We start from the raw sequence: 21904 nt of genomic DNA, 5'->3' as shown, positions 1-21904 counted from the left end.
TCAAATAATATTAATTATAATTTATTTATTTTGCACTGTCGTTAAATGGTCTCTTCGTAAGAAAATGTGGCGCTTGATCTTGTTTTTACCTCAGGATTGAAACCTCGAATGACAAACATTTAACTTACCAACAAGTCAAAAAATATTTAAGTACTTATAGAATTGTGTGCGTATAAAAATTATTTAAAGAATATTAGAAGATTTTGTTATTTTTATTGGGGATAATACCTAAATAAACTAACAAAATTGGAAAACAAATGAGATATATATTATTGAAAGATTATTGAGTTGTTATTAGAGGTAATACTCCAATAAATTTTTAATAACTCCTAATAATGAGTTATTCAGGGACTTTGCCTCCACCAGCTCAGACCTGCAGTCTGCAGACCGCAGGGGTGGTTTGGGCGCACGCTAGCCAGTGGTAGAGGAGCAGATTCTTTCCTTTATATCTGCGCGCTTTAACTTTCCCTCCGCATGATCTGCGTCTCTCTCTCCCCCTCTTTCACTCTCTTTCCCCGTCACTATCGCTCGCTCCGCCACTCGCCGGCGGTTTCAGATGCGAGTAGGAAAGGCAAGCAATCAATCCATGTCAAGCCGAGTAATGCTCTTTCGGTCGCGGTCATCGAATTTGTTTTGTTCCGTTTTCACGCGGTTTTTTCTGCCACTGTGCCGATTCTTCTCCCGAACGTTAGAGGGTTCGTGAGATTTCGTTGATGGTTTAGAATTAATAGTGGCATGGTTCCTTGGTTTTTGGTCGGTCAAATAATAGCTTCAATTGTTGTGGGATACGATTGAATCAGCATCGAGAGGTGAGCTCTGCACTTATTCTTATTAGTATTATTTTTTGTTATTAACTGGCATGTCGGTAAATTGCCTAAATTCTGGATTCAAGATCTTGAAATGTCTTGTTCGGTCTCGCGTTTCTTGCCGATCTTATGCATTTTACTTGGTTTCGGACTAAGTTGATCGGTATAATTTATGATGAAGTGGTTGATTGATAATATGTTTAAGCTAAGGTTTCCCGAATTGCTTTTTATCTTGTTTTGGGATTGCAGGATACTTGATCTAGTTCAATGTTTTAAAACAATTTCGTCTTAGAGAATGCAAATTCGACTTGCCAGCATTATCATCCAAAGTCAATTTTGTGTTATTTTTATGGCCCATGTTTTAAGAAGAACTGAGGCGAGAATGTTTCTGTGAGGTCTTTCGTACTAAGTTAATATTAATCATATTTTAATTTAATAATAATCTTTGTAATAGCTTTACAAAATCTAAGAAGTGGAAATTTGATTTTAAGTACTCATCAGTTAATTTTTGATTTCTCCATTCCTTCAATTTTTTTTCGGGCAGTGAGTGTAATGCCTCTCAGTGCGGTTTACTTGGTTCATCTCACATGAGGTTTGTTTGCAGGCTGAATAGAAGCACAATGGATTCTTGCTTTATTTTTTGATTGATGCACTTGCTGCTTAACTATTAGTAAGCGAAGGTAGGAAGGATGTCACAAGCTGAAGAACTGCCTCCAGTTGCAATGAAGCGGCCAGCACTTGCTCCGAAGGCTCTCATACATCAGAAGTTCGGTAAGCAAGCGTCCTACAGGATTGAAGAGGTGACGCAGCCTGTTGAGAACAGTTGCCCTGGTTTGGCTTTGGCACAGCAGATTCGGACTTTATATAGATGCTATTTGGATCTTCCAGAGCTGTCTGTTATTTCAGACCCATTACCCAAAAAGAAGGACGCTGAACATGCGGCTGCAAAAATTGCTATAGAGAAGGTCAGGATTTATTTTATCGGGTTTCATTTCTGATTTGTTACCACTAATTTGGTTTTTCATTTTTCGCTTTATGTTATGCTTAACAAGAAACAAATAAATGGTGCATAATATTCAATTTTGACCAATTTTCTGAAGAAGAATTCTGCATCCATTCCCAGGAGGTTCAAGTGCGTCAACCACAATTGTGGGGGGACGACAGTCCTGATTAATCAAAGTTTATTAATTTGAATTCTGTAGAAAAGGGTAATTATTTACTGGAGATCAGAAGATTACCATGAAGTTTGTTCATTTTGACAGTTCTAGATCAGTTTTGGTCTGAACATTTTTAAATTAATCCAAAGTTCTAATTTCAGCAATTTTCAAGGAGTTTTGTTCTATTGTCAACTAGATCGTTCGGTCTTTATTAAAACTCGGATTAAAAATTATTTTCGTCATTACCAAACATCTGCTAGTTGTCCGCTATATGAGGCTTTATTGCTTTATTGCTGTCATCTCATCTGAATTTTTTTCTCCTTACTTTAGTTTACTTATTTTCTTGTGAAATCATATGTGGTTATCAACCAAAATATCCTAATAAGAAGAAAGGCTAAATAAAGTAAAAGGGGAAGATTGTCAGAGTAAATGTCCCAGAGGATGATGCCAGCATTCGTTGCCGAGATCCATTGGTTTGCTTTCATTCATAGAAGGTTCCTCCCCTTACAAATTCTAGTTCATTAGAGGAGATTATTGTTTATTGCTAATAGCTGAATTATAAAAAGTTTGGGAGGAGCTGGAAAATGGGTAGTGAAGGGGAAGGACGGGGTGTATGAATTAAATGGCGGCATTTTGTATGTGATATGAAATATTTGGGTGGCATAAATGTAAAAAAGCGAAGTATAGGTATTAGATATGTATATACAGAGGAATTTGGTGATACGTTCTTAAAATTTTAAAGAAAAAAATTGAGAAGCAACTTTACATAATAAAGCCAAGCACAAAATATGCTGAAAGTCTTAAATCATCAAAGTCAAATAAATCTGAACTTGCTCATTAAAAAATAAGTCATCACTGAATATTAAAATATTTATGTTGACACTTATATTTATTGTCACTGATATATCAAGACACTTAAAAATTTGAGTGTAATTTTATGATTTTGGTCATTATAAGGTTGTTGAGGATGTTTAAATACTTCACATTGAACAATATAAAGTACGAGCTAATATTGTTTCTCATTAATTTCAAATATTGTATAAAAGGCACTTTTGCTGAAGGCGAAGCACTCACCTAGGCTTAGTGTGAGTTGAGGTGAGGCCATGGAGCTTCACACACTGCTAGGCAGTCCCAATTATTAAGGTACATTCAATAAAACCTATTATATTGCAATGATAAGTGGTGAAGTGAGCCCTTTTCCTTTATTTGAAGGATGAGTGTTAATGTTATTAAATGCTGAAATTGAGTTAATTTTTTAATTTTGTGATGATAACTCGATATAAGATGATGTGAAAGTAACATTTAGATTTAGAGAAACAGTTGTGCACCTTTGTAAACAAGTTGATCAAACGTGTGTGTAAGGGCTCAAATTTTAGAATAGTTTTTAAGATGAAAGTTTGAGTCCAAGAAAAGAACCGAAGCGATGGATTGTTGGATATCCAGTGATTGAAACAAAATCTTGGGCGATAACAAGTTTGGAATAGAAAGCTCTTAAAATTATATTATCCCTAAGCTATTTAGCATACAGACTGTAGTAGTTTAATTGTTTTTGTTTAAAATGAGAATATTTTTTGATTTGAAATGTAATGGAACTTGATCGTTCATTGTTTTTTCCATCATAATTAAATTTGGTGATTGTGGTTTTAACTTGCCTTTTATTTTGCCTGAGGTAATGTTATGGCAATTTTATTTTGTTTTTTCCCAGAGACAAGCCTCAGGCGAGTCACGAAAATGTCTTTTATAACATCATCTTTGGGGACAATTTATAGTTTTATCAACATATTGCTAACAAATTGTAGAAGCTCGATTGACCCAACAAAGGGTCAAAGAACCCTGCTTAGTGTTGACATGGATGGGGAATATATTTTGAAACTTTTTTTTTTAATTGGGTTTTGAGGTACTGCAGTTAGTAATTGCAGTAGAAAATATTCACTTAATGACCAAGTTCATCTTCTCTTAATTGTAAATTAATAAGCTTATACGTGGGAGGTCATATATTGTCATCATGATGTTATGCTTTGAATTTGAATCTTTCATTGCAGACGAGTATAATTTGACTTTTCAAAAGTTTTTCAGAAAAATAGTCATGATTATTTGTTTGCGTGCACATATTTTTACACTTGTGCTTGCGAATGCGTGTTTGACAGTCTGTCCATGTTATAGTTTATGTTTAATATTACCTAAGCACGTGCATAAGCAAGTACTAGTGAATACATCTTTTTTTGTTCGTGTGGTTACTTTGTTGATGGTTTTGTTAAATGTTCAGACCGATTAATGAAACAACCTAACTTGATACATGGAACCTGAAATGGATTTTCTTTCAATTATCAGGCCTGATTAACAACCCTAGCTGCCCAGATTGTTCCTTCTGGGGTTTTTGTGTCTCATAAAATAATCATTCTCATGGGTGGTCGTGTTAGTGATCACTGTTGGAAAAAAAATAGAAACACTTTTTTTTCTTAAAAAAGGTATAAAAATCTCCCAAATTCTTAAGTCTGACATTGCATTTTTTTTCTGAGGCAGTACTGAAACCCACATATGATTTGACTGGGACTGGAATTTCTTCTAAAGATACATTAACTTTTATATTTAGGAGTTTTGGAATGCACCCCCATTTTACTCTTCTATTTAAATTTGATATTTCTAGCGATTGAGAAATGTGCTAGGGATGGGTAAATGGAACGGTCCTTACTATGCTTTGCTTTTCGTAGCTTCTGTATATTATTTTATTTACTTAAAATGCTTTGAGAGTTTGAGAGTAAGAAGACATGAACATGACTCCTACATATAATCACACAAACACACACACACACACTCACACACACACACACACACATATATATATATATGTAAACCATCTTAACCATCTCTAGTTTGGAAATGTTTCTATGTCCCTGATTTTAGAACATTCAATATGTCAAACTTTGTTAATGAATATAAATTTCCGGTTCCTTTCATTGATCTTTTGATTAAAGTTGGGCAATTGCCGGCCACGAATTGTTATAGGATCAATTTGTGCATCTTTGTGATACGATTCAAAGTTAAAATCGACACTTTTTTCTAGAAAAATTAAGGGAAACACAATATTTTTTCAATAAATAAGACAACTCAATAAGAATACAATGATAAACACCTACAATTTGAGAGGCAGACAATCACTTCCAATTCTTATAATTTGCGAGATAAGAAATTTCTCCCAAACCCTAGACTTAAAATTCACAACTCAATCTCATGCATAAGCCTAATCCTAGAAATAACAAGGCTATTTAGACATAATAATAATAATAATAATAATAATAAAAGACTAAATTGGCCTTACGCATACAAAAGACAAATTTGCCCTTAGGCTAGGCGCCAATGTAAAACTATGCTAGCCACGAGTCAAGGGTACAACTCTTGAATTCTGTCCGCTTTTGCTAGAAGAAGAAAGGACTTGCATAAAATAGAGAGTCTCAAGTTCTAGGATCTACCTTGATTATGAATATTGAAGTTGATGCTCAGACAACCATTGATCATAAAACTTACATAAAACGGGGATAACAATAGATGTAGTATTTACACAAAAATGGATAAGGAATGATTCATTATGCCAACCCAAAATAGTTGGAGTAAGGCTATGGTTGATGATGATTGATGAAAATGGTATCTTTGCAAATTTTGAAAGGAAATAAATAAGCAAAAGGAAAGAAATACAACATAATAAGAAAAAAAAAACAAACGACATTAAATCTAAAATAGAAAATTCAGAATTACACATTTACCCTCAAACTGGGTCATAGAAGTTGCAGGGACTCGGATTGGTCTTTAAATTAGTGAAAACTATAAGGAGGTAGAAATTTAGTGAAAACATCAACAACTTGATGAGTTGGAATGTAGATCATGTGAATAACTGTACATTGACCTTCTCATAGATAAAATATTTATCAATCTCAACTTGCTTAGTCCTGTCACGATGTAGAGGATTCTTTGCAGTACTAATGGTAGCTTAGCTGTCACATGATATCTTTTGTGTGATTGACCGTGAAGTATTCCAACATATTTATTAACCTTTGGATCCTCTTTCATTCACGGATTATCAAAGCAAGAACCCGATACTTAGATTCTGCACTAATTCTAGAGACTACTGCTTGCTGCTTGCTCCTTCATATGAAAAGATTTCCTCAGATATAGGAACAATACTCAGAGATGGATCTTCTGTTCGTGAGTTCTCTTGCCCAGCTAGCATCAGTGTAAACCCTTACCTCCATGTTGTCAGATTTCTTAAACAATAATATTCTGTCAGGGGTCTTCTTAAGAAATCTTGATATTCTGTAAACCATTTCCAAATGTATTTCATTTGAATTATTCATGTGTTGGTTCACTATGCCGACGGAGTAAGCGATATTAGATCTAGTGTTTGATAAGCAGATAAGTTTACACACCAATCAATGATATGTTTTTTTCCACTGGTATTTTTTCTCCCATAAATTTTATTTTTATTTGAAATCCATATGAGTCTTAGTAGATTTTTACCTCAACATTTCTGCTTCTTTTAATCAGTATAGGATGTACTTTCTTTGGGATATCAAAATTCCCATTTTGGACCTGGCCACATCCACGCCCATAAAATACCTCATCGCTCATAGATTCACAATTTTAATTTTATTAGTAATAATTTCATTAATGTTCCAAATCTCTTTTTAATCCTGTCAGGATCATATCATCTACATGGTCAATGAGTGTATCTTTCTTAAACTCTTTGCAAATGCTTTATGAACAATGTGTGTTTGCTTGGCATTGGATGTATCAATTATATTTCATTTACTTGGCAAACTTGTCAAACCAAGCTCTTGGAGATTGTTTGATGTCATAAACTGACTTTTTTAGTTTACAAACCTGATGCTTATTTAAGTCATATTTCAGCCTTGGTGGGTTCTCCATATACACTTCTTTTTCGAGGTCTCTATTTAAAAACACATCAAGTCGATTTAGTTTTCACTATTTGTTCACTGTCAAACAAACAATGCTCACCGTGACCACTGGAGCAAAGATCTCTTGATAGTTGACATTGAACATAAGACAGAGTGAAACCTTTGACCAACAATCTAGCTTTGAGCCTCTCAATATTCCCATGTGCTTGTGCTTGGCATTGAACTCTTATTTGCACCTAATACGTTTTTTATCTGGTTCCATGTGTCATTTAGATCAAATGCTTAGATCTCTTCTTTAACTGTATTTTTTTCATTATGAACTTTAAAGTGCTTCATGAATTGATTTGTGCTCCTGCACACTATTAAGATTAGATACAAAGGCTTTATAAGTTGATGATAACTTCCCATAGGCAACTTAATTTTGAATAGGATAATTTTTGCAAATTTTCCCTTCATCTCCATTGGATTCTACCTCCTTTGGAACCGCAGAGATGTGTGAATTCGGATTTGGATGTGAATAATTCTACGGTTGCATATTGTTTTTATCTCGCACAATTGGTTTCTTTCTCCTATTATACATATGAAGTTCATTATTGTCAAATTTAGGTTAGATATTTTCAATTGGTGGAACCTTTTTTTTTTTTTTTGAAATGTAACTGGTGGAACTTGGGATACGTGATGGTTAGAGGGAAGGAGAACGTGTTGCGATGACTCTAGATTAGTGTGGGCATTCAGAGTAGAGTCCCAAGTATGATATTCATCTAAACTCTTGCTCTGAATGTCATATTTAGGGTAGTAGGGTTGGTTTTCAAAGAAGGTAATATTCATGAAGTTACATTATTTTTTTGTAATGGGGGAATAACACTTATACCTCTTTTTTGTTAGAAGCATATTATAGAAAGATACATTGATGGATTTTGGTTCAAGTTTTGTGCGGTTTCTTTGTTGATGTGAACAAGAAAGGCTTTGAATCTTAGGATTATGCTTGACATTTTATTAACGAAGTAGGTGACTGTGAGCACAATTTCATCCCATTAAACTTTTGGGACATTGTGAGAATGCATTATAGACCTAGATATCTCGAGGAAATGTCTATTCTTTCTCTTGGCTATTCAATTTTGTTGCAGAGTTTCAACACAGGAACTTACATGGTTGATACCAAGGATAGAGTTGAACTATTCCTTTGTATTAACAATTTTGAGAATATGAAATTTGCATTGAAATCGAGTGTAAATCATATTATAGAAGGACTGAAAGGTTTGCGTACTTTTGAATTTTCTCTTTATGAGGAATATTCAATTGGTTCTAATGTGGTCATCAATTAAAAAAAAACCATCTTTCTCTGATGATTATTTTCAGTTTTGATGGTTTTAAATGTCGCTATGAATATTAGTGAATGAATGTGATTGTTTGTACTGGGACAAATGATAGATATGATGAGTATGTTTAACCAATTCATAGGTTTCATACTGATAAAATTCTCGCATTTTATTAATAAAGAGATGATAGTACAACTTTACATCATAATAAAATTTAGGATCACCCAGACGACAATGTTATAATAAAATTTAACTTTCAACAAACCCAAATACAATAAACTCAGAAACATGAGAAGATGACAACGGGGAAGGTATTTATGTGTTAAGATAATAATATTCCTTGAATAGACATAGAACTTGCTGCAATTCATCACTGTCAATCACTTTCCCCAAATCCATCACCTTTCTTAAGAATTAGAATGAAATTTAGCAACATAGTTCAAGTCATGAGTAAATTTGTTAATCGAAAGTAAGTTACAATCTAATTGTAGAACATATAGAATAAAAGATTCCTGTATATCTTTGGGGACTTTCACTTCTCATTTCAATAATTTTGGAGTGAGATCCATAGGAAAGTTTTACAAATTTAGAGTCGGTGAATTATTGGTACTTAGAGAGAGCATGAATATTTCCAATCATGTGATCAGAAGCACCTGAATCTACTATCTAACGTCGAAATCTTCCATTGTTAGCGAGATAGGACATGATACCTTTATATATCATCATGCAAGCAAGTCGCTTAGTTATGCTGAAAAAAAGTTTCTTCAACTCCTCCAGCTATTTCTATGTGAGGGGTTAGTGTCAGAGAACCCTTCAAATAAGGTAGCAACATGGGTCTTACTATCGTGGCCTTTCCTCCCTTGTCCAGGTTTTCATTATGTAGGTTTTCCATGTAGTTTCCGACACTTATTCTTTGTGTGATCAAATTTCTTGTAATGTTCACACAAGGGATGATTATTTTTTGGCTTTGACTCATGGGAGGAGTTTTGTGTGTACAAGGCTGAGCATTCAGTGGTAGCTGAATCCACATTTCCTGCATTCATGAGCCTCTTCCTACTTTATTCTCTTTTGACTTCAACAAAGGCTTCCCTACTAGCAGGGGGAGGCTTCATCTTCATGGTTCTTCTTCTGACCTCATCAAAGTTTTTATTCAGACCCAAAAAGAACTTGATCATCAACTATTTTTGCACTATTGTTTCATACAATGTAGCACCTTGAGGACAATTTCATTCATTAGTATCATACATGTCCAACTGTAACCAATATTTTGTGAGTGTGCTGAAGTATCGAGGTACACTTAACTCTTCTTATTCGAGCTCATGCATTTTTGTCTCAATTTCAAATAATTTTGCAATGTTTTCGGTAATGAAGTAAGTTTCATGTGCAATTTTTTAAATCTTTTGCGTTGTCTTATAAAACAAGAAATTTTATCCAAATTTGGTGGTGATAGAATTGCTCAACCAAGACATGACCATGCGACCCTGTATCTGCCATGAATGATGGTTAGGATTAACGAGCTCAAGAACTATGCCCTCTCTCGTCGAATGTTCCTCTTTTTCTGTATCACAAATGAACATAAAAATGGATTGAGACCATTGAAGGAGGTTGTAGCCATTGAGTTTATGGTTTGTAATAAAGTGAGAGATTTCAAGGTCATTTGGGTAGAATATCTGGTCTCTAATTCAGAATGAACCTCTAGAGTAGAGCTAGACATCTTCATTCGGTACTTAGTTATAAGTCTTACACGTTTGGGGTTGCTGCTGCTACGTAACAAGATCAACTGTTGTTTGGAGGAAGAAGGCCGGTTGTTGCTTATGCGGCCAAGGAACTTGGGAGAGTTCTTGTGGAGAAGTGGTAGAAGCGGAGTGTTGACCTCATTTTTGTGAGTTCTTTCTTTCCTCTTCATAGAGCCTAGGATCTATCTATAAAACTTTCCTATCGACTATCTTAGAGGACTAGAACTAGGACTCACCCATTTTAGAAATTTGAACCATTTCCTGATTCTCTTGTGGTGCCTCGCCTGGGTGGTCTCAAACCATCACCATTTGATTGAGTGGTTGTGTTCACGGACCATCATCATTTGGTCGAGTGGTTAAGGACCATCATGTGGAGGCCCAAAGAGAGATCCCGTAGAGCCTTAGGACACCTATAATGCTATAATGACTTTAGTACATTCGCACACACAAATATTATAGTTTGCGTCACTTACACCCGTAAAGACTTCACAATTAATCAACACATAAGTCTATTTTTGAAATGACTGATCAAGAACCCGAAATTTGAAGATAAATCTAATTTAACGCACTTTTGACCCGATCATCGACGAGGTTGTCCAAACGACTCTAGATGAAGAAACAGACTACTCCGGCGTGTCCGAAATATCATTTTTAGCTGGAAATGACACACATTTTGCTATAATTCTGCAAACGAGTAAATCACACGCGAATCAATGAATTTGTCAAAATAATTTCAGATGACGAAACGGACCGCGCCAGTGCGTCCGAAACGTCAAAATTACCTAAAAAACATTCATTTTGCTATGTTTTGACGCACAAGTAAAAATGTACAAATTGAATTTTTTTAAATATGAAACATTATAAAATAATAATAATAATAATAATACGAATAAAACTCTACTTAATCCCTAACCACGCACGCAACCCTCATTCCATCTCGGTCACGACTCTATTGAAAGCTCGGCTCGCTCCCTCTCTCGTGCCCTAGATCCCGCGATCAATCCACGCGGCTTTCTCCTCTTCTACCGACTCCTCTTCTTCCTCGCATGGCTGCTCAACCGAGCGGCTCTCCAATCGTGAGACTTCAGCTGGCCGACCTTTCTTCTTCTCAAGGCTACATTTCCTCCTCTCTAAATGTGTCTTTTCCTTTCACGTTCCTTCATTCATCCACGACATCGTGGTAGGTGCGGCTCTTTCTCTTTTCCCTGCTTATAAAAGCTCTTCCTAGGGCATGTTTGTGGGTTGTTGAAATTTTGAGAGGAGAAGAGAAAGAATTGTGGCATCTTTGGTCGTGTGCATTCGCTGCTGTATTCTCGATTCTTTTAGGAGGCTTGTGCTTTTGCATCAAGGTTCTTAAGGGAGGTGTTGCTGATTTTATTTTCTTAGGCTTGTTCTTGAGTTTGTTTTGAATCTGCATCAAAAGGTAACCCTTTTCCTCATTCTTATGCAAGCATTTGAAGGAATTATCTGTTTTATTCTACTTTCATGCCTTGGGTTTAATGTGCTCATAATTTATAAAGATGTATTTTGGCAATTTTGCCATGATGATTTCTTGCTTGGCGAAAAGAATGATCCTTCTAGTCTGCATCACTTGGAATTGCTCCTGAATGCATTTTTCTAATACACCTGGAATTGCGAAATTTAGGTTACTTTAAGAACTAATTTAGTTTAATGTTAAGAATGAGTATATATATATATGATATATTTTTCTGGAAAATGTGAAGGAAGCTAGGGAGGCTTGCACAACAAATTATTTAAGAAAAAAAAGCTCAGATTTATTCTTGAACTGGGGCTTAGTTTTGACTCCCTGTGGCTGTCTTCGTTGCTCGAATTGTATGTTGGGTGAAAACTTAATTTTTCTGATTTCTTGAAGGCATATTTTGAGGTTTCAATTTTGCTTTATGCTGCTATTTACCTATTTGAAGTACATACTAGATGAAATATTGATTTGGGGCTTGATGTTGGTTCTCTATTATTGCTGCCCTTGTTTGAAATGCATGTTGGAATAAATCTTTATGTTGGGGAATTATTTTGGTTGCCCTATTTCCTGCTATTCTCTTATTCGAATCACATGTTGAATGAAATGTTGATTTGGGACTTGATTTTTGAGCTTTCTATTATTGTTACCCATGTTCATATATATGCTGGGACTGGTTTCAACGCTTTGAGATGTCGGCTTTGGGGCTTAATTGCATTTTTCAGTTTCATGTGGCTGCCCCCTCTGTTAGAAACATATGAAGGTGATTTTATTTAATTTTGGAACTTTGAAAGTTTTGCTTTGGGGCCTTGTTTTGTTGTTTCTTTGTTGCGTTCTATGTTCGAAATGCACGAGCAATTGAAATTTGGTTTCTAAGATTTTTTTGTAGTTGGTTTGAGTCTTGGTTTTTGCTCCTTACTACTGCTGTCGCTACTGTTGCCCTTGTTCAAATGCATGTTGGAATCTGTTTAGCTTTTAAGTATTTGGCTTCAGATGCTTGGTTTTATTTCTCGATATTTCTCTTGTTCGAAATACATGTTGGAGTTTATTATCATTTCTTTGAGGAGCCTGTTTTAGTGGCTTGGTTTCGTCCCTTATGGTTGTTATCCCTGTCTGGATTGGAGTTGGCAGTATCCCTGTCTGTCCCTGGCCGTGAGCCCTCTCCTGTGGCTCTTTTGAGTTGAATGTGGGCTGGCGGTTTCCCCTTTGTTGTCCCTAGCCGTGGGCCATCTCCTGTGGCTTCTTTGTGTTGAATGTGGGCCGGTGGTTTCTCCTTTGCTGTCCCTGACCGTGAGCCATCTCCTGTGGCTCCTTTGTGTTGCATGTGGGTTGGTGGCTTCCCCTTTGATGTTCTTGGCCGTATGTCTGTGGCTCCTTTGTGTAGAGTGTTGGTTGGTGGCTCCTTCTGCTGCTCCTACTCGAGAGCATCTATTTGGGTTCCTCTATGCTGTGTTGAGTCCATGTCTCTATGGAACTTTTGGTTTGAATTGGAATTGAATGTTTCAATATTTGTGAGGTGGAATATTTCAATTCTTATGTTTGAAAGAGTTCAAATGCTCTCTTCCGAGGAACGATCTGATAGATGTTTGGAAATGTTTCGGGGCCCAATTCTGCGGGCTAGACCAATTGCAATATTAAAAAAAAAAAAGAGGAAGAAAAGATATAGAAAAGATGAAGAATTTTCTGATATTTGGAATGACTGAGAATTTTCTAAGTTGTATCTTTTGGAGATGTTTCACGGCTAGCATGGGGAGTGTATTTCACCTCTTTTACTCATTCGAGACGTTAGTCGGATGTTTTAGGCTAACCCTTTTGCCGCTTTGGCTTTTCTTTTCTAAATTTGTTTTGGAGGTGGGTTAGTTTTTTTTCTTTTTAATTTCTTGCTTTTTGGTTTGCTTTCGTTTTGGTTTACTTTCGTTGCTTCTTGGTTTAGGCTTTTGGTGCTTATGTTCGATACATAAGTGAACATATATAGCCTTTTGTTATATATGAACCATCAAACACAGTCGTAAATAGGTCGGTTTTGTTTTGGGGCTTAGGGCGGTGATGACAAAGACACACCGGTGGTAGAACGAAATGATATTCTATACTACGACATCATGACTCAATCCGAGGACCTGGTGAACTGTAGGATGATAGTATCATTCACCGACACAAGACTAGCGGGGGATCGATACCTTCTTAGGTTGTTGGCGGTCGCCCGACGGCGTGATCGACTCATGAACAATCATAATTTTGAAAACTGATTAGAATCGACATGATAAGAACATATACAATATTTATAAATATATTTACTACAAAATTGATACAACTTCCTTTTGAATGCCTGAAATTCATGTGCATGCTAAAATATAAATTTTAACTCTATTGTAACTTGGTTGTCCACTTGTCGATTATCGGTACCAGGCGAAGGAACACTCTCCTAAGTTTGGTTTAGTAGGACACCTTTCTAGTTGTGTGACAGACTCTATACATCCGGGTGACCGATAGTAGCCTTTGATGTCTCTCGAGTATAAATATATAGTATATGAGCCTAGCCTCGACCTGAGTGCTTGCAGTTTTCTCTCTTCGGATTTTTCGTGTGATTTTCTTGAAACTTTTGGTAAAGCACTCGTGGTCTCTTTCCGGGATCTTATCGTGTTTTCAGTGACTTTCTTTGAGTTGTCATTTGCTGTTTTTTTTGCTTTGAGATTTCCGTCGTGAGTCATTTGTTGATTTTCTCGAGTTTTGTTCGTCGTGGGTCATTTGCCACTCTTTCTTGAGTTTTCCAGGTGATATTTCATTTGTTGATACAATGCATGTTAGCTTATTTCTTAAATTATGTCACTATACTTGTACCTTCTGCATCAACCATATTTAAAGGAGCAGCAAACCTCTCAGGTTTATAGGTTTGATTTACATTACAACATTTTACTTTACAACACACTGTATTGTTCTTTTCTATTGAACATTCAACTATTTTCCTATACAACATGCTTTACTGCTCCTATATATATTGTACTGTCATTGCTTTCCTTTGCTATACCTGCTACTGTTTTTTTACACATTATATATTAGAGTAGGAGGTTAGTAGTTGATTTTATAAGAGGTACCCAACAGCAGATCGTTGACTCAACGATTGCATGTACTCTTTAAATTAGCATCAAATCCGAAGGTGCTACAACGGGGAGCTTGGAGCGAACACCGTAGGCAGCACGACGAGGACACGCAGAAGAGCAACTTCGAGATGGATCTGCAACATCAAAACAAGTTCACGTCAGCTAAACATTTTCTTTAGTTTAAATAACAAGTCATAGGACTTCGAGGTAGTTTGTTTAGCGCAATGTAAATCCTCAACTTATCTTTAAGACTTTTGCACAACCATGTTGTGTAATTATAAGTCCTAACATTTTTTAGGATTCTGAGGTTACCGCGCGGTACAGTGTAAATCCTCCATATCTTTCTAGGTCATTTGCACGATCAGATATCGTGCGAATGTAAGTTCTAAATTCTGAAAGAAATTGCAGGATTAAACATTGAATAATATTATTTCAAAGACATAAAACCAAACAATAGGATAGTTGGGAAGCCACAAGAGTTTCCCCTAGGTCAGTGATATCCTCTACTCTTCATTCCTTTGGATTCCTTAAAATAATTGTTCTTATTTGAGTCACTCCCATTCGATTTTCCCTTGTCCAATCTTGGAAACCTGAACTTTGAAATCTTGAAGGCAAAACTACTGATCTTAATCGAGGGGTAAGTGACCCCGATCATTTAAGATGTAATTAACTATAGGGGTTTTTCTTTATAGGGAACTTGGAACTTAGGTAAAATAAACCTTATCTAATCATTATATTAGGTAGGGAAATTTGTCGGTCATACATAAAAGGTTTTGCAGACCAAACAGATGTCACAAAATCTTTAGTTTATGTGGTTGAGCCTACTGCAAGTGGTATGCTTATCTTTCGGGATAATGTATTAATTGTGATATCGCACTCAGCCATCCAAATTATTCAATATGTGAGAATCGTTTGATCTCATCTATTTTTAAATTAAAATATTACTTTCAAAAATCATATTTACACAAAACTATTCTCATATTTACAAAAATCAGCCTTTTTCCAAAAATAACGGCTGACACGGAGGATGACCCCTGCAGGCTGAAAAGGGCTAGGGTTTTTTTTCTCGCTTTAAACCATGATGAAAGGTGGAGAAATTGTATTATCTTATTTCTTAATGATCCAATTACAACTCTTCTACTTATATAATAAATAAAGGTTAGGACAAACTTAATTCCTACCATTACAACTTATCAAAACAACAAAAAACAGAAGAAGTAAACTTAGAATTAGATAATAAAACCGCATTTAGTATTTAAACAAAAATGGACGAGAAATGATTCATTAGGCCAACCAAAAATAGTTGGAGTAAGATTGTGGTTGATGATGATTGATGAAAATGGCATCTTTGCAAATTTTGAAAATTTTTTGATGAGTAATAATGTGTCAAAAATAAAATTTGAAACATTATGATATGAGCCTCTTGATCCATTTAATTTTGAATTATTTAGTAATGAGAGGTTCATAACTATACTACAAATTGAATCTTCTTTTTTAGTCTTGACTATTGACCTACTATTTTTTTATATCATTTATTGGGTATGATGGAAGTTAGGTCGTTAAACTCAACCCTGAAAAAGTTTTAATGGATAGGCCGTAACATCTTATAAATCTTAAAATTTCTTGTCCAATAAATTACATATTCTTAAACTATGAAATAATTATATAAATATAACTAATTTTGTGCTCTGGCTTGAATCAAGTTTTTTAAGTGATCGTAAGCTAAAATGTAATTTTAAATAAATTTTAATCTCAATTAAATCTCAATTATTTCGATACTTTATATATATATATATGGCTACTGTTTGCTAGACTTGTTATGCATATCCACAGTTTGTGACTTTTTTGTTCTATTTTAGCAGTGAATTGTTTATAGCATCTATTAATTTTGTTTATGCTTGTTCCCTTTAATTGTTTTTGCTTTGAAAATTCTAGGAAGTTCATGGCATGATGAAGTGATAGTGGAAAATTCCAATTTCTATGTATGGCCAGAACTCTGAACCCGCAAAGATTATCATTAATTTGGGCTAGCACAAGCCCAAAATGGGTTTTAGAGGGCCTAGATAAACGAGCTTAAATTGGCTTGAACAACCTAATTAACTCCCCTAAAATAATCATAATTCCTCTAGTCGCTGTTTACTCGACTTGTTTTGTATATACTACAAATAACTATTTTGTCCTATTAGCAGTGTCTAATCCTTACCGCTTGCTAATTCCGTTATACTTGTTCCCTTTAATTGCTTTTACTTTGAAGTGATGGTGGCAAACGCTTATGTCTGATTCACGTAAGGTCCAATCTAGCAATATTTCTGCTGAGTGATTTATTGAGAATTTCTATACTTCTTGTTTTTTTCCATTTTATTTGGAAGCGTGTTCTCTTTTACTTGCTTTCAGCATCAATATTTTATGTCACCCCTCCCTTATTTAAATTTTCTTGTCTTGAAACAGTTAGGTATTCAATCAAAGGTAGACAATGCTACTCCTCGGGAAGCAATGGATGAATTAGTTGTACGATTAACTGGTTTCTTTAAAGATGAGGTTAGTATTGTAACATGCTACAAATGGTGGCTACTAGTAAATATTCTAAAAGTTTTGTAGTGTTATATATAAGAAAAGGATCCTGTTAACTTCCTGTCGTTAATTTTCCTTCTTTGGAAAATATTAATTTTACAACAGATATAATTTTCTTTCCTTTAAGTTGGGCCATTCTCATGGATGATAGAATTTTGTAAGCATTACAATTCTATCAAATTACTACGTTGTTTTTTCTAATTTGGTGGGACTTACTGCTATGTTAACTATCATACTCTAGGATATCTGTCAAGTTATGATTAAATAATATTCTTAATTATAACAATTGGTTTATATTTGATGAAACATTTTATCTAAATTGTGTGCTTTACATATTAGTATATGATGATAAAGCTAATTGTCTAACACAAATATTACACATTTTGTTTCGTTTTGTTTAATTGCTGTGAAACTTCTGACATGTTCTGTTGGTTTTACTTTGGATGAAGTTCCTTTCTTCTTCTCATCCCCTGGTTGGTCACATCAAAGTTGCTCTTAGAAGAGTCGGTGAGCATTTTGGTATGATACCAATCTCTGCGATTGCTGCATGTGACACAAAAGTTAATAATCTGTGCAAAATTATCAATCCAAAGGCTGAATCAGATCCTCTCTTGGTTTTGTCATTGATCTTGAGGGCTTGCAAAATGTCTACATCTATCACTTGTGGTGAACTTTGGATATGGAAGCAAGGGTCTTATCCTGCCCATTTTCTTGGGCCAGATAAGAATCTTATTTCAGTATCAGCACAAAACACTTATGTAGAAGCCCTTCTTATTCCTTCCTTGCTTGATAGAGATGTTGAAACCTTGGCTCTAAATTTTTCGAATTGCCCATATTACATGGATGAAATTGCACAAAAACTTCATGTCAGCGATCCATCTCGTATCGTAGCGTCACGGTAGGATATAAATAATTCTATTTTGTTTTATTCTACTTTTTTGTTGTTATTTGTTGATTCGTGTATATGATATTTTTTTGGTTATAGCACTTTTGGAAAGGCTTCTTCAGAAATGAGATTATATTTCTCTGCTCCAGATGCCCTCTCTTTTACTTCAGATTCTTCGATGGAAGTATTCCCAATGATCGAAGGAAATGTTAATTTGGGCAATATCATAAATGAACGAGCTTCCTACTTATCAGGGCAACAGATTTATGGAAATGCAATTATGGCTAACGTTGGATATATATGGAAGTCCTCTGATCTTTTTTATGAAGACGTTACATTGAATACCTATTACAGGTACGCCCTCCTTTTAAAAAAAATATTGTTGTGCCAATCCTTAATAAATTGTTCATGAAAATAAAAAACCCTCTTCGTTTCTTTTTTATATGCCGGAGAGTTCGTTTCTTCAGTTATATTTGCCCTTGTGCTAACCTTGGAAATCATTATTATAGTTATGAAAAAAGTAAGGGCTTGTTTGAGATTTTTTTATTTATTTTAAAAACAAGTTATACTTGCCCTTTTGGCATGTTTTTTTATTTTGTTTTTAAAAACAGATTAGTTTGTTTTTAAAAATATTCAAAGCATCAAAAAGTTATTTTTGCGTATTTTAAAAAATAACTAAACATGCTATAACATATCAAACATATTTTTTTTCAGTTAAAATATAAATAAAATAATTTTGAAGTTAAAATTAAAAAACAATTATTAAAAGTTATCCCAGACGGCTCTTAAATTTTTTTAGTTGTGATGCTCTCAAGGAGAGATCTACAAGTTTTATATAAAACTGGCAAGCACACGGTGAAGTTTAGCAGGTTCTTAAGGATCCATTCTTGCATGAAAAGGTTTATGAAATTTGATGAACATATTATTTATATCTAATTGAGTATCTCTTCAGTACATGAGATTGAAAAAAAAGTATTATATGAGTGCATTGAGCTTTTTCTTAGATCTTGAATTATTTTAAAAATTAATATTACACTATTAAATCCCAAAAAAGAGGGTACGAAGGTAAATATTTTGCGCTTTTATGTCCTTTGAATTATATAGTTTTGAGAAGAGTAAATTCTCAAGGACCTTTTCAACTGTAAACGAAGAGAACTAGGGAGATAAAATGAAGTCATGGACAAAATGAACATGCAGGAAAATTATATTACTAATGAGAGCACTTTCAAATTCTTTAATTGAGTTGATATTATGGTTATGAAAGAGCTTTCAAGTTGTTGAATAAGTAGATTCTGGTTTAAATAAAATAAAAGAAATTTCAAGTCTATTTTAGCATTTTGTATAGTTTAGGATTTGAAACATGGAAGTAATGTGGGAATAGAAAAGTAGGAATTTCAAAGAGCTTTCGTTAAGAGTAGGTTTCTTAAGAGTGCATCTCCTAGTTTCATGAAACTCTCTATTTTAAGGTAGTTTTACAAGGATTTAACCTGAATAAGGGCACATTTGATGCTCAATCATGGAAGTTTCTGAATTTTCTCATTTTATTAAATGTCATTGAGCTTAATTTTGGTAAGTCGAAAGCCAAATTGGAAGCAATGTTTATGCGAAAAGTGAAGGAAATTTAATGATCACTCGACTAGAGAGCAAGCTTGAATTGGTTAATATCCTACTCAAGGGAAAATTATGTTAAATTTGGAGTATAAATTCCTTAATTATTTTGGAAAATTTTTTGTATTGATTTGGCAAAGTCAAGATTCATTCCTACTTAATTTATCAGTATATTTGGCAACCAACTAATTAGTCATTCATACATGACTTCTCAAGATGATGGTTAAATAATGATGTTGCGTTCACACTTAATCCTTTACACATTTCATGTTATCATCTTTTGATGAAACTATAAAAATAAGAAGAAATCAATGATTTCATGCATAAAAAAATAAAAGAAATAAAACATAGAGGAAAGAGAGGGGAGAGGGGTATCATCCAAGAAAGGAAGGAAAGAATATTTTGATGCAAGCGTAGTTTTTCGACTTCTTCAAGAAGAAATATAACTATCTATAATTCTAAGAAGAGAAGTTCTTGGTCATAGTAAAGAATAATTTTCATTTGAACTCTTGCAAGTTGCAATGGAGACGGGAAGAGAGTAGTTGATGTAATAACTTGTTCTCCTCCACTTCCAGCCCTTTTCTCTGTATCAAATGACTGTATTGTCTCTCAGCTTGATAAAACAATATATTTATCTATATTTTAACTTTGTATGAAGCTTAATGTTTTCCCTTTTTACAGTTTAGTAAATCATTTGATCTTTGAATGATTGTGGATGCTAGCTTATTTAAGCTGAATCAAATAAATTTTGGGTGATTTTCTTTGGGGGCTACTTCTCTATTTTATTGTTACTTATGGCTCTTCATACTTGCCGTGTGCTGAGGCAATCTTTTTTCATGTAAGTTGTATGTTCGTTTAATCTTAAAAAATATGATGAAAGTTAATGGAGCAAAGTTGATGGTGGAGTGCCATAATTTGTTCCAGGAGCTTGAAAAATATGATGAAAGTTAAGTCGGGAGGGCTAGCTGAGTGGACAGACTAGTATCACAACTCATTTTAGGAGCTTAAGAAATATTTGAGCTCTCCGTCAGCTTGATAAACCGAAAGTCATGAGTGTCACTCTTACTATACCCCAAGTCTGGAAATTTGTGGTAGCTCAATCCTTGCTCAAGAAGCAAGCAATAACTGGTTTCTTGCATGAGCAAAGCTTTAACTTCATATAGTTATCTTTGCTAACCATCTTAGTTTTATTCCTTGTTATTTAGTTGAGGCACATCAGGCCCCAACTTCTAGGCACATCATATCCAAGTTGTCATCAATCTCTAAAGCAAGTTCTCTTTTGGCTTGAAAACTCAGGGCGATTCACTAAATAACTTTCATTATCTACTCTGCTATCAAAAAACTTTGTTAACTCCATCACCCTTATGGAAGTTTGATTTAGAAAAAAATTGCTAGACGATGCATGCTGTAAGGGTATTTGGTTGAGAATCGTTGAAGTGATCGTCCTTATCAACCCATCTCATTTGTTCAAACTCAGCTTCAAAATGACCAACAACCAAGCAATATCTGAAGTCTTGTTGATAGGGCTTTGCTTTGCACTCAACATAAGTGAGAAAGTTGTTGGTGTGCAACAATTTCCATTTAATTTTGAACCAATTCATTGGAGATTATAAGGCCTAAGAACAAATCTTATCACAATACCTTCCAAACATAGAGACATGACCATCCATGTTCTAGAAGTCAAACACACACCGCATCCCCCCCCTAACCACACACACACACACACCAAGAAAAACTTAGCTAAGTTAATCTCTTGGCTAATTATGGCGATCCACACACCACCTCTTTCTAAAAGCTCAAAGTTTGACGATCTAAGAAGCAAGAAGTCACACAAGTTAAGCAAATTACTGGTTCTAGTCAATTCAAAACCTTTAGGGATTGGAAGTTGATGTCATCCTCCAACAGAAGCAAGGAGAAATTTATTTTTGGTGGTGTCCTTCTTATCTGAAAATAATATTTTTGAAAATTTCTATCATTCAGCCAGTTAGAAATGCCCTCCATGCCAATATCATGAAGCTCTTGAGGAATCCATAAAATTGAATGTGGAAATTCTTAGGTCGGATTTATGTTACAATGCTACTACATGTTGAGTGTTAGTTATGATGCAGAAGCAGACAAACATAAGTGTAAATGCTGTTCCATTGAAGATATTTAAAAAACCATGCCAGCAATAAACCTTATCATCAAGCCCACGATCTTTGTGGTTTTGGAGATGGACTTCATTAGCTAGCTTTTATAAGCCTTTAGGTGAAGAAAATTCTTGTTAGCGTTGGTCATCTACTTATCTAGTAAATTGAGGCAAAACCGATAACCTCTGTGATTTGTGTAAGTTTTGA

The 21904-nt window shown here is 34.7% G+C and overlaps 1 protein-coding gene across 1 annotated transcript in view; it reads left to right on the top strand.

Moving 5' to 3' along the window:
* Positions 1 to 356: 356 nt before the first annotated feature.
* The window catches only part of LOC110025826 (small RNA 2'-O-methyltransferase), a 42529-nt gene continuing 20981 nt past the window's right edge, over positions 357 to 21904 (top strand). The window contains 5 exon segments of the mRNA XM_020726491.1: positions 357 to 809; positions 1411 to 1771; positions 16952 to 17041; positions 17524 to 17972; positions 18060 to 18314. Coding sequence (XP_020582150.1) covers positions 1496 to 1771; positions 16952 to 17041; positions 17524 to 17972; positions 18060 to 18314 — 1070 coding nt within the window. The 5' untranslated portion in view covers positions 357 to 809; positions 1411 to 1495.

The sequence above is a fragment of the Phalaenopsis equestris genome, unplaced genomic scaffold (genome assembly GCF_001263595.1).
Source record: "Phalaenopsis equestris unplaced genomic scaffold, ASM126359v1 Scaffold000333, whole genome shotgun sequence".
Taxonomy (NCBI): domain Eukaryota; kingdom Viridiplantae; phylum Streptophyta; class Magnoliopsida; order Asparagales; family Orchidaceae; genus Phalaenopsis; species Phalaenopsis equestris.
The sequence above is the reverse complement of the archived record's forward strand: the minus strand, read 5'-3'. Positions and strand labels throughout refer to the sequence as shown.